The sequence below is a fragment of the Podarcis muralis genome, chromosome 2 (genome assembly GCF_964188315.1).
Source record: "Podarcis muralis chromosome 2, rPodMur119.hap1.1, whole genome shotgun sequence".
In the NCBI taxonomy this organism is placed as follows: Eukaryota; Metazoa; Chordata; class Lepidosauria; order Squamata; family Lacertidae; genus Podarcis; species Podarcis muralis.
The window spans coordinates 113048710-113062283 of record NC_135656.1 but is presented as its reverse complement, the minus strand read 5'-3'; the positions used below and the strand labels follow the sequence as shown (position 1 = coordinate 113062283).

Genomic DNA, 13574 nt, shown 5'->3' with positions numbered 1-13574 from the left:
CCACATGAAATACACCCCAATGTCTGCTGATATATATATAAAAGCTGAAGTGCTCCTTAGAAATCTATAGATGGAACTGCCTAATCATTAACTTCCAGTTATACTAGGGGCCATATCTGTATAAATGGAAATGCCTCACCACCCCCTAGAATTTGCTCTGTCCTCTCACAATAACTTTAATTTAGCAGGCTCTTCATTTCCAGAGGAGACACTGATACAGAAAACCACCTCAGTGACTCTGGAAGAAGACTGGCTTTTCAGTTTTTGCATTTCAGGATCTGCCTCAAGAGATTAATGTTCTTTCCAAGGAGAAGCCATATTTGCAGATAAGCGGTTGGCTGGTACTTGTGTCAGTCATGATACACCTTCCCATTTTCGGGCCGGTGACATGGACGGTAATGATTGGGTGACTCTTGTGTCAGTCAGGACATCAACCTGTTGGCCCTCCCTACTCTCCAGTCATGCTCACTACACGAGTCAGTGCAGGAGCTAAGCAAGCAAGCAAAATAATGATAATAATAATAATAATAATAAACCTGTTTTGATGTACGTCTTATGTCTGTGCTGTCCTCCCTTAGTCAGAGAGGGTCAGGTGGGCTTTACGGGGCACCCAAAACAAGGGCAGGAGGGTCTCTCCTGAGAAGGGGGCTGCTGAGAATGTGTAGAGGAGGGCTGCCCTATCTGCATCATAAAAGGACACCCGTCCCCCTTCACAGTTCAGGGCCACTCGGATCCTCTCAGGCTCCTTGCTCAGGGTCATAGCAGCGTGGGAGGAGGCCTTGTATTCTCCTGCCCACTTCCCCAGACCCCAGACCCCTTCCTCAGGACCAAACGTGATCTGACCCTTCCTCTTCACAGACTTCCTGGCCACCCCCACAGCCCAGCCCCCCTCACTCCCCACAACGACCTCCCAGAAATGTCTTCCTCCTGTGAACCCCTCGCCTCCCAGCACATAGGGATGCTTGTCGAATCTCTCGCAATTGTTGGGCAGATCTTGTTCCTCGTCGCCAAATCTCACTCTCTTACGATCCTCAGACAGGACGAGGTGGGGATGGGCTGTGTCTGGATCCAGAGTTACGTTTTCTGTGGAAGCAGATGAGGAAAGGGAAGAGAGACAGGCTTATGTCTCGACACGTGTCAGGAACAGCATTTCCTCCCAAATCAACAGGGCTTCTAAGCACTGCATTTGGAAACGAGATGCTTAAAAAAATAACAATTCACATTTACATTAGGCTTTTTAGTTCTTCAAAGCACTTCACATGTGCTATTTACAGTGGTACCTCGGGTTCAGAACTTAATTCATACTGGAGGTCCATTCTTAAACTGAAACTGTTCTTAACCTGAGGTACCACTTTAGCTAATGGGGCCTCCCGCTGCCGCCACACGATTTCTGTTCTCATCCTGAAGCAAAGTTCTTAACCCGAGGTACTATTTCTGGGTTAGTGGAGTTTGTAACCTGAAGCGTCTGTAACCTGAGGTACCACTGTAGTTATAAACCTTACAAAGGCCCTTAAGGCAAATCCGTATTATTACCCCCATTTTTCAGATAGGAGGGCTGAGGGTGACATAGAACAGCTTGTCTAAGGCCAAACGGTGAGTAGGTGGCAGTGGCGTAGCGTGGGGGGTGCAGGGGGGGCCGGCCGCACCGGGCGCAACATCTGGGATTAGGGCAAATCCACAGGTTAGGGGGCGCAAATCCACGGGTTAGGGGGCACAAATTACTTGCCTTGCCCCGGGTGCTGACAACCCACGCTACGCCACTGGTAGGTGGCAAAGGGGAGATTCAAAGCAGCGAGTCCCTGATTCGTAGCTCAATCTTTTCAGCCAACGTTCCAGCAAAGACCTCGCTTGAAACCCCAGGAAAAACTGGCAACGAAAGATATCCTCCTTGTGAGCACGACCCAAATTTCAACTATTCATGTAAAATACTTTCTAACCTGCCATTTGAGGCAGTTCACAAAAAAACACAACAGAGCTATTTCTGTGCTTTCTCACTTATGAAAATGGGGGGGGGGGGGTGGATTACTTAGGCTCTCTCGACACTCCCCAAGTGAAGTGGCCAGTCTGAATCTCCGAAAGCTCCTGTTTGGGTGACTAGCCCCCAGGTTATGTGGCTGGGCCTGGGCATTTTATTGCCAAAATCCAGTTCTGGAGGGACTTGCGCTTGGGGAGCAAGTCTTGACGCTTCCCTTTTCTGCACCTTTTCCAGCTGTTGGAATATCTCTTTTGTTGGTGCCCAGCACTAGGCCAGGCTGAACTTCTGCCTCCACATCCAGCAATTTCTCCCCCATGTTGACTTCAATGTCTAAAATCCTTGGTAGAGGACAAGGATCCTGAGATCACGTTAAGGGTAGCCAAGTTCTGTGCGATTGACATAAGACTTAGGGAACAAGCTGTTTTATCATAACGATTAAGGTTTTAAATGATAATTTCAGGTTATACAGTGGTACCTCGGGTTAAGTACTTAATTCGTTCTGGAGGTCCGTTCTTAACCTGAAACTGTTCTTAACCTGAAGCACCACTTTAGCTAATGGGGCCTCCTCCTGCTGCCGCTGCACAATTTCTGAAGCAAAGTTCTTAACCCGAGGCACTATTTCTGGGTGAGCGGAGTCCGTAACCTGAAGCGTACGTAACCTGAAGCGTATGTAACCCGAGGTACCACTGTATGTTAGTGACTTAGTTTTAATTTATATATATTTTTAACAGTTGCTATATCTGTATTTCCTCTGGAAATATGGGCCACCATCAGACCCCAAAATAACATACCTTGCTGCAGCTGAAATCCAGATCCCAGAGTGTCTGTGGAAGAAAAAAAAGAACACTGTCATCTTCACAACAAATCTGGGAACACCACCACAATATTGCAGCATGCTATAAGTGAGGGCAAGGATGATGTGTTGGTGCCAAGGGTCAACCCTAGGTAAAGGTAAAGGGACCCCAGACCATTAGGTCCAGTCGTGACCGACTCTGGGGCTGCGGCGCTCATCTCATTTTATTGGCCGAGGGAGCCGGCGTACAGCTTCCAGGTCATGTGGGCAGCATGACTAAGCTGCTTCTGGCGAACCAGAGCAGTGCACGGAAACGCCATTTACCTTTCCGCTGGACCGGTACCTATTTATCTACTTGCACTTTGACGTGCTTTCGAACTGCTAGGTTGGCAGGAGCAGGGAGCAACGGGAGCTCACCAACCGCCGACCTTCTGATCAGCAAGCCCTAGGCTCTGTGGTTTAACCCACAGCGCCACCCGCTGTGGTCAGTGGGTCAGCCCTAGCCAACCCTAAAACATCACATTTTCTCAGAGAGCAGGCCCTCCACCCAGAAAGTCCCCCCACCCACAATCTCCAGCATCCATGAGGAGCCTTCAGATTCAGGCAACCCAGGCCTAGCGGCCTCAACACTAGTTGCTCTTTTACAACCCCCCACCACCAAGGTCATAATAAAAGGGGGCAGCAAACCCAAAAGAAGCGACAGGGTTCCACTGCCCAGCTACCAACAGACTCACAGAAGTGTAGATTTGGAAGGGACCTCAAGAAATCATCTAGTCCAACCCCCTAAAATGCAGGAATCCTGCCTACAGCCATCCCTGGGTGGGCTCGAACCACCCACCTTCTGGTTAACAGCCGGACACACTGACTCATCGCACCGCCTGAGATTTGTGCTTGGGAAATGTGAGAGTTACTTGGGAAAAGTGCGAGATTATGTCTCAGCACCTGTGCAGATCCAAAGCCTGGATGAGGCCTTGGGAAAGGACAGAGCCTCCAGCTCCTAAGCAAAGGGGCTAATAATAATAATATTTTTTTATTTATACCCCACCCTTCCCAGTTCAAACACCGGGCTCAGGGCGGCTAACAACAAACTGAAAACACTTAACTGTAAAAGCAGTATAAAATACAATATAAAAACATGAATAACAATAAAATTCAAAATTCAGAGATCAATTTAGGGGAAATAAGCAATTAGATAATCCCCAGGGCTAGCTGGCTGAATTGGTCCTACTTGGGCCAGCGAGGAGACTAGGGGAGAATTAGCTGTGGGATCTCAGAGCGGGTAATCTTCATAAAAGGGGAGAGGGAGGGAAGGGAAATAAAAGATCAGGCTGAATTCAGGCTAAGTGATTTGAGAAGTCCCCTTTTCGGTTGGGAAATAAAGTCAGGCCTCCATGCAGAGTGGATGAGGTGCATTTGCTGTTTCCTAGAGATGTTTGCTGCCGTTGGGAGGATGGGCTGTTCTTTAGCACTGCCCACTGCTTGTGGCGGGTGGCGGGATGCGGGTTAAACCACAGAGCCTAGGGCTTGCCGATCAGAAGGTCGGCGGTTCAAATCCCTGCAACGGGGTGAGCTCCCGTTGCTCGGTCTCTGCTCCTGCCAACCTAGCAGTTCGAAAGCACGTCAAAGTGCAAGTAGATAAATAGGTACCACTCCGGTGGAAAGGTAAACGGCGTCTCCCGTGTGCTGCTGTGGTTCGCCAGAAGCGGCTTACTCCTGCTGGCCACATGACCCGGAAGCTGTACGCCGGCTCCCTCGGCCAATAAAGTGAGATGAGCGCCGCAACCCCAGAGTCGGCCACGACTGGACCTAATGGTCAGGGGTCCCTTTACCTTTACTGCTTGTGGCAGGGAATGGCCATGGTTTCGTAGAAGAGCACCAGCTTTACACAAGAATGGTCTCAGGTTCAACGTCTGGAATCTCCAGATAGGGATGGGAGAAACTCTTGCCTGGAATCCTGGAGTAGCTGCCAGCCAGTGTAGACAATACTGAGGGAGATGGAGCAGTGGCCTGACTCAACCTGAGGCAGGTTCCTTTGCCGATTCACTCCCTGCTCCTATCCTTAAGCAACGGCAGATGCCGAAGCACTAATAGGTATAAATGAGTAGACTCCGTTTTGTAGGAGGGAGCTTTGACCAGAGCCTTTTTCCATAATGGAAGATAATTGCCTTTTCTTTTCACACTCAGCTCTTCCATTTTCCTGACACTGCTAATATGACAAGCAATCTGGAGCTTTTTATGAACATTTTTTCTTACCCCCCCCCCCCAAATTTTTTATTTACATATGCATTTACACAATACACATACATAACACACTACCTTATTTTCATAACATACCTACATTACTCTATATAATACCTACCTATACTGTACATATCAACATACCTACACACCTACCCCACACGGACACCCACCAAGTGACTTGACCTCCAGCCGTTCTTGTTACGCTACTTTATTTTTCCAACTAACTTAAACACGTTTCATTATTTCTTTAATCTCTTCTATCTTGACTTTACTCGCCTTTCACTCTAATCATTTTCTGGATTCACTCAATATCTGTCAGAAATTCTGCTTTTCCCACATAAATTTTGATGCATTCCTTAAAGATAGCCCACTCCTTATTCACTTTTTGTACCATATCTCCTCTTATCCTCCCTGTTAGTTCGGCAATATGGAAGTATTCCATCATTTTAGATAAGCAGTCTGTTTTGAAGATTTTTTCTTAAATTCTTGGTACCTCTGAACTGCTTCATGACACCCTCCAGAAAGGGATTTATATCGCCGAAGTCCCAGATCCTCCACTTCAGGGCAGGAGGAAAAGCCATAGGGGGATCCTCAAACTTCTCCTGATACCTAGGGGAGAAGAACAAGGTCAACTCACCATCCCTCTAACGCAAAGAGCTTTCTGAAAAGCCAGGTGCCTCAACTTGATGTCAGCTCATCTGCACATCATAGTGAGCTGAGATCAGGGTTTTTAGCACATGATGAAAAGCAGCAGGCAGGTGGCTTGCAGATCTACAGTGGAACCTTGGTTCCCAAACGTAATCCATTCTGGGAGCCCATTTGACTCCCGAAACAGTTCAGAAACCAAGGCGCGGCTTCTGATTGGCTGCAGGAGCTTCCTACAGACAATCAGAAGCCACACCAGACGTTTGGCTTCCAAAAAACATTCGAAAACCGGAACAGACACTTTCGGTTTTCGATCGTTTGGGAGCCGAGGTTCCGCTGTACAGTGGTACCACGGGTTAAGTATTTAATTTGTTCCGGAGCTCCGTTCTTAACCTGAAACTGTTCTTAACCTGAAGCACCACTTTAGCTAATGGGGCCTCCTGCTGCGCCGCCGGAGTACGATTTCTGTTCTCATCCTGAAGCAAAGTTCTTAACCCTAGGTACTATTTCTGGGTTAGCGGAGTTTGTAACCTGAAGCATATTTAACCTGAAGCGTATGTATCCCAAGGTACCACTGTACTGCACAAATAATGATGCAGCCCCAAGGCAAGGACTTATATATAGAAGCAAAAGGATTATGCTACAATGTAAAAATAGATGTTATTTCATTTTCTGGAAGTGAATGAAACACTGAGGACTAGAATCTTTTAACGTGAACCATTTTAAAAGAGAGAATAGGGGAGGAATAACAGTTTTTCCACAAGTGCAATGAGTTTTCCGACCAACCTGAAGTGCTTTTTGTTTGCTTACCTCCACAAGAAGCTTCCAATGTCCTGGAAGGAAAGAAGAGATTGAATTCAGTGGAGGCAATTCAGAGCGACAGAAGGAAGGTGAGAAAGACAGGGTGGGAAAAGAGAGAGGATTATTCTCTCAATACTTTTACACTGATTATGAGCTGGCCCAGGAAGACGGACCCTTCTGCTTTTTCATTAACCTCTAAACATCAACCTTCAAGATGAGAAGGATGCCAAGTGATGGAAAGTCCATCCCACCTGTGAACTGGCAAGCAAGGGCCCTCGGACTCAGCATTTCACAACCAGTTAATTAGGAAGCTCAGAAGCAAGACCACACCTCACCTGCAGGAGTTCACTCGCTGGTTCCTGGAGCTTCTCCTCCACCTCCTGGATGAGGCTTTCAAGAGAGGAGAGTTCCCCGGAGAGTCTGGCCAGGTGCTCCTCCCTTTTCTTGGCGATCTCCTTCTCCACCTCTGCCATCTGGAACAGAAGACGCTTTTCTTGTTCTTCCAAAAACCGGTGTAGACATCTGAACTCAGCCACTGTCTTTTCCATCTCTGCTTCCATTTGATTCTGCAAGAAGTAGGCAGAAAAATAAGGACAGCTTGCCAACAGCGGGACTGAATATAGCCTGACTTTGCAGCCTCAGGTCAGTTAAGAGAATTCCCTTAAAAGGGCTCTTTTGACATTTTGGAGACATCACATCAATGTTCACAAAACCTTGCATATACCCACCCACCACTTTGGAATGCTCTTTTGTGAACCTTTTTTTGGTGGGAGTTCTGGACACTGGTACCTCGGGTTAAGTACTTAATTCGTTCCGGAGGTCCGTACTTAATCTGAAACTGTTCTTAACCTGAAGCACCACTTTAGCTAATGGGGCCTCCCGTTGCCGCCGCCGGAGCACAATTTCTGTTCTCATCCTGAAGCAAAGTTCTTAACCTGAAGCACTATTTCTGGGTTAGCAGAGCCTGTAACCTGAAGCATATGTAACCTGAAGCGTATGTAACCTGATGTACCACTGCAGTAGAAAAACATATACCGTATTTTTCGCTCTATAACACGCACCTGACCATAACACGCACATCGTTTTTAGAGCAGGAAAACAAGGGAAAAAACATTCTGAATGAAACAGTGGATGTATCATTTTGGTGCTTCATGCTGTGGCCACAGACATGTGATCTGATGGTGAATTTGGGGTGACCCAATGCAAAAATCCTGAGAATTCCTGTGGATCCATGCTTTGTAACCACGTTTTTGCACCATTGCAGACCCAGGCAACAGTGGGTGCGTGATTTTTTGGGTGCAGGCTGTAGCCATGGACATGCTATGTGATCTGATGGTGAATTTGGGGTGACCCAATGCAAAGATCCTGAGAATCCCTGTGGATCCATGCTTTGTAACCACATTTTTGCACCATTGCAGCCCCAGGCAACAGTGGGTGCGTGCTTTTTTTGGTGCAGGCTGTAGCCATGGACATGCTATGTGATCTGATGGTGAATTTGGGGTGACCCAATGCAAAGATCCTGAGGATCCATGTGGATCCATGCTTTTTAACCACGTTTTTGCACCATTGCAGCCCCAGGCAACAGTGGGATCTATGCTTTGTAACCACATTTTAAGTGGGGAGCGAAGGAAAAACAAAGAAGGGACATGAGAGGGGTGTGCAGAGAAGCAGCTGGCTAAGAATGCTGGAGAGGGATTTAACGGGTGGGAGGAAAGAAAGGCAAAAGTTCCCCCCCCCAAGCCAGCCATCTCTCTCTCTCTCTCTCTCTCTCTCTCTCTCTCTCTCTCTCTCTCTCTCTCCCTCCCCCCTCTCTCTCCCTCTCCCTCCCCCCCTCTCCCTCTCCCTCCCCCACTCTCTCTCCCTCTCCCCCAACAGCACCGGAGCACAGAGAGGAATTAGAAAGAACGACACTCTGCTTGCCTGGAGGGGAGGGGCTTTCCCTGCTCTTTGTTCCGTTTCAGCAATCACAGCAACGAAACAGAGGAGGGTGGGCAGTAAGACCCTGAGGCAGAATGCAGGAAAGCTGCCACTTCCTCTTTTCAGGTTTCCCTTCTCCGTGACTCGCGATTTGACTTTTGCTTGATTTTTTGGCTCCAGGGACCACACATTCGCTCCATAACACGCACAGACATTTCCCCTTCCTTTTTAGGAGAAAAAAATCTGCGTGTTATAGAGGGAAAAATGCGGTATTTCTGCATTTCATTTTTCCAGATATTGATTCTTGGTTACAGGTCTGTTGTAGAACTGATGGTGGTTTGAATGATATCTCATAATTTGTTGGAAGCCATCCAGAGTGGCTGGGGCAACCCAGATTATCAGTGTGTGTGTGTGTGTGCATGTGCTGTCCTCTTCCAAGTCTACGTTTTTATAACATGAGATGGGGGTCTGTAGTAGAAGGGACTCTTGAAGTGATTAGTCTGGTGTCTGTATAGTTAATAGCCCCAGCACAGCCTGTTAAGCATTCTTTTTACATGTTTAAGGAGTTGATGAAGCACAAGTACCATGCTACCATGAAAACAATTAGCAAGTGCAGGTGGGAAGTCAGGAGGTGTCTGCCTTGCTTTCTGTGCTGAAACTAAAGCTACGAATCTGGGGCACCCCTTGAAACTTAAGAGGGGAGCAAGATTCATTGGTGCTGTGACCATGAGCCCTTCTATCTTACACTCAGCCTAAAGGTAAAGGTAAACTGGACCGTTAAGTCCAGTCGCGGACGACTCTGGAGTTGTGGCGCTCATCTCGCTTTATTGGCCGGGGGAGCCGGCGTATAGCTTCCGGGTCATGTGGCCAGCATGACTAAGCCGCTTCTGGCGATCCAGAGCAGCGCACGGAAATGCCGTCTACCTTCCCACCGGAGCGGTACCTATTTATCTACTTGAACTTTGACGTGCTTTCGAACTGCTAGGTTGGCAGGAGCAGGGACTGAGCAACGGGAGCTCACCCCGTTGCGGGGATTCGAACCGCCGACCTTCTGATCGGGAAGTCCTAGGCTCTGTGGTTTAACCCACAGCGCCACCCGCATCCCATTATGCTCAGCCTACAGATGTGTAAATAAAACCATGTATCACAAATACCAAGGGGGGGGGGGGAATCAAACTGAACTGGAGGGAAGTGCTTTCACCGCTCAGAGAGTGAGGTGCTTGTAGCAATACTTTTGGAGTAACAATACTTTTCGGTTTCCCAGGGATGTTGACACTTACAAGCAGGTCTTGGCTTTCCTCTTCAGCGTCCATTTTAAATGCCATGATCTTCTCCCTCTCCTTCCTCAGATGGCCTAAGCACCTACAGATCTGGTTCTGAAGAGAAAACAAAATCCCAGTCTGGTTCTATTTTCTTTTCCTGCTGAGTTTTAGGATGCATGTGAGAGGGAAGTTGAACAATATGGCTGTCCTGCGCTCCAGGGTCTTTTGTGGGGATTCCCACTTATTTATCCCAGTGGATTGAAACAGATCCAATATGGGTTTAATATAACTCCCTCCAGCCCCTTGAGAGACTGCTTCAGACCAACTCAAGCTCCAGGTTTTGAAGAGCTGTTCGACATTAATAATAATAATAATAATAATAAATTTTATTTGTATCCCGCTCTCCCCAGCCAAACCCAGGCTCAGAGCGGCTAACATCATATAAATAAGACAATATGCATAATACAATATAAAAATAAAATAACATTCAACATTCATTAAAATAATATAGAATAATATTAAATATCAACATTTCAAAATTAAACAGAAATCCACTCAACAATTACAATAAGTAATTTCTAAGCTCCAATCAATAAAACAACAACAAACCGCAGTGCACAACATAATACAATACAAAATAAGAAGCAGAGACTGGAGGGTGGAGCAAGGCAGGTGGAAAGAGGCCTTGCCTGATGGAGTCTCTCCCCTCAGAGCAGAGAATAATAATACAATAATAATTTATTATTTATACCCCGCCCATCTGGCTGGGTTTCCCCAGCCACTCTGGGCGGCTTCCAACAAAACACTAAAATACAATAAATACTATAACCTGTGTGTGTTTGTGTTTGGGGGGGTCTTTCTCCTTGGAGGAAAGCAGAGACATTTACAAATTGAATCATAATAAATTATAAACATTTCCCACAATTTTTGCTCTCTCGTGTCACCCAGCCCTGACCTGCCCTCCCCCATCAAGACCCATTGCCGTTCCCTACCATGTACTCCTGGGACGCCTCCTCTAGAGGAACCACCTCGTGGCTTTTGTGCTCCTTGGATCTTTCACACACCAGACAGATGGGGCTTTCGTCCTCCTTGCAGAAGAGCTTCAGGGGCTCCTGGTGCTTCTCGCAGACTCTTTCTTTTCCCTCCGCCCGCTTTCTTCCACAGAAATCCCCACGGAGCATCTTGGCTTTTTCTGCAACATTTGCCAGCGACCGATTGGGGATGAGGTTCCTCTGCTGAACTGTTTTCCTGCACTCGGGGCAGGAAGCCTCTCCTTCGGATTTCCCCCAATATTGGATCAGGCAGGCTCGGCAGAAGTTGTGCCCGCACTCCGGGATGATCACTGGATCCTTGAAATACTCCAGGCAGATGGAGCAAGTGGCTTCCTCGAAGAGATCTTGCACGGGACCCCCAGAAGCAGCCATGGCTGCAGCTTCGCCTGGAAGAAAGTTGCTTTCGCTTTCTTTCTTGTCTGCCAGCAACAGGGCGTGTTTCCTTTGCAGGAAGGAGGTGACGCAAGATCTCTCCTGAGTCTCTAACAATGGGTGTTTTTTTAAAAAACAACAACAACAGGGAAATCGTTCGTGGCTGGCTGTTCATTTAGGCAGGCATTTCCCGATGACAGCTGGAGACAAGTGAATTTTTTGTATTGTTATGAACTTCACAACATCCTCAAATCGCACTGAAAGTCAGTGAATCAATCTGAGCCTCTTAAGCTCCTCCCACCTGTATGCTCCACACACACACACACACACACACACACACACACACACACGGAGAGAGTATACATTCAAAGCAGCATAATTAGCAGGCAAGTAAAATATCATCTTAAAGATGTCAAAAGAAAACATTGCAAAGGTCAATTACAGAGCGTATTTAATGCAGCAAAGCTAACGCAAAAATTAAACATTTCAAAAGAAAGCATTACTAAAGGAAGTCGAATATGAAATGCACATTTAAAGCAGCATGGTTAGCAATAATATAAAATATAAAATATTACTCTACATACCTGCTGCTGTTGCTGCCAATCCTGCCCATAGGGGTTCCTGGCGGGCAGTGGCTGTGGAAGCTCAGGCTAAACAACCTGAGACTGCGCTAAGAGACATCCAAGACCCCTGCCCTTTCTTGTAGAGTTGGGAGGGATCCTGAGGGTCATCTAGTCCAACCCCCTGCAGGGCAGGAATGTCAACTAAAGCATCCAGGACTCCCGGGCCAGGTGGGAAAAGGCCTGCAAGACAGGGGACAGCAGGTCTTCTAGGACTCACAGCCAAGGTGGTCTCTTGAGGAACAGGGTGCCTCTGAGCATGCGCTCAGCCTAGAAATTTGTGATCAGCACCAGAGCCAAGCTCAAGAGATGCGCACATTAATCCACGCCTGGTTTCCTCACTACAGCAGCTTTTGCAGTGATGGCAAGCTCTTGAGTTGTTGCTGTGTTACTGGAGATCTGTCAGTAGATTCCAACCTACCTTCGACCCAGCCCTGCCATAAGCATCTTGTGGGAATGTTCAGGGTGTCAGGAGAGGATATATTGTTTATTAATATCCTTCCTAACTTGCGCTAGCAAGTTCCTTTACTTAGCAGAGTGCATTCCCTTTTACGCAGCAGAAAACTAGTTGCAAACTCGTGTTGAGTTTCTTAAGACAATACGCAATTCAATCTGGCTTGTCCAGATTGAAATGTGTTCTAATATTTTCCTGGTAAGACCGCTTGTAAAGGTAAAGGGACCCCTAACCATTAGGTCCGGTCGTGGCCAACTCTGGGGTTGCGGCGCTCATCTCGCTTTATTGGCTGAGGGAGCCGGCGTACAGCTTCCGGGTCATGTGGTCAGCACGACTAAGCCGCTTCTGGCAAACCAGAGCAGCGCATGGAAACGCCATTTACCTTCCCGCCGGAGCGGTACCTATTTATCTACTTGCACTTTTAGGTGCTTTCAAACTGCTAGGTTGGCAGGAGCAGGGACAAAGCAATGGGAGCTCATCCCGTCGCGGGGATTCGAACTGCCGACCTTCTGATCAGCAAGCCCTAGGCTCTGTGGTTTAACCCACAGCGCCACCTGCATCCCAAAGACCCCTTGAATCCCTCCTAAAAGAATAAAGGCACCACAGTGTTATTCATAAGCAATAAAAAGAAAGTTTATTCACAATCATGCAGAGCACAGTGTGATCTCTGAATGTAGGCTTTAGGCTTAAAGTTACAAACATATAGAAACAGGTTTACCCCATATGTGGATTGACTACAGTTAGCAGTCCGGGAAGTTTGCAGGACAAAAGGAAGATGGAAAAGAGGGAGAGTGGCAGCATGCCTTGTCCTTTTACCAGGTCTGGAAAGGTCACTAGTCACATGCAAGGAAGGATGCTCCAGGCTAGGAGGAACAGGAAGATTGGACTGGCTGGACCAAACATTCCCTTGCATGTCCACTCTAGCAAAACAAGGAATGTTGTACTTGACTGCTCTCAGTGGATTACATCCCACACATCTTGATGAGCTCCTCTTACATTCTTATGACACCAAATGCTTTCCACTTGCGTTAAAACACTGCTCATAGTTTGTTTATTCAGTAGTGATAGAATCATGGAGGTGGAAGGAACATCAGCAGTCATCTTATCAATGAGGGATCTTTATGGTATGGATGATGTATACCCTGTCAGGAGCTCGTCCTACTCTCGAGTAGGACCCTGGCAGAGACACATGCCCTACTGGCATGTTCCCTCCCTCCTGGTCGACCGTTCGGGAGCTTCAAAAGCTTTCTTCTGCCCGAACATCACAGCAACCGATGCCAACAGACATCGGTAGACTTAGGGATCCGCAGAGTCTTCGCAGCTTGCGTTACAGACCTCAGCAACTCAGCATTTTGGCTAATCTACTTTATTTACACACGGATCACTGCAACATGGCTCCCTCTCTCTCTAGCATCAGACAGCAAAGAGAAAAAGAACAAAGG

The 13574-nt window shown here is 47.4% G+C and overlaps 1 protein-coding gene across 3 annotated transcripts; it reads right to left on the bottom strand.

Moving 5' to 3' along the window:
• Positions 1–18: 18 nt before the first annotated feature.
• Positions 19–13558, bottom strand: LOC144326132 (zinc finger protein RFP-like). Of its 3 annotated transcripts, XM_077922289.1 has the most exons (8): positions 11643–13558; positions 10627–11258; positions 9653–9748; positions 6791–7021; positions 6465–6487; positions 5503–5618; positions 2767–2799; positions 20–1083 (listed from the first exon to the last, which is right to left on the bottom strand). In XM_077922289.1, the coding sequence occupies exons 2-8, from the start codon at positions 11056–11058 to the stop codon at positions 575–577; spliced, it is 1440 nt and encodes a 479-aa protein (XP_077778415.1). In that variant the 5' UTR covers positions 11059–11258; positions 11643–13558; the 3' UTR covers positions 20–574. The 3 variants fall into 3 exon arrangements, with proteins under 3 accessions (XP_077778417.1, XP_077778415.1, XP_077778412.1); XM_077922286.1 differs by lacking the exon at positions 11643–13558 and having other exon boundaries at positions 10627–11367; XM_077922291.1 differs by lacking the exons at positions 9653–9748; positions 11643–13558 and having other exon boundaries at positions 19–1083; positions 10627–11368.
• Between the last annotated feature and the right edge of the window lie 16 nt (positions 13559–13574).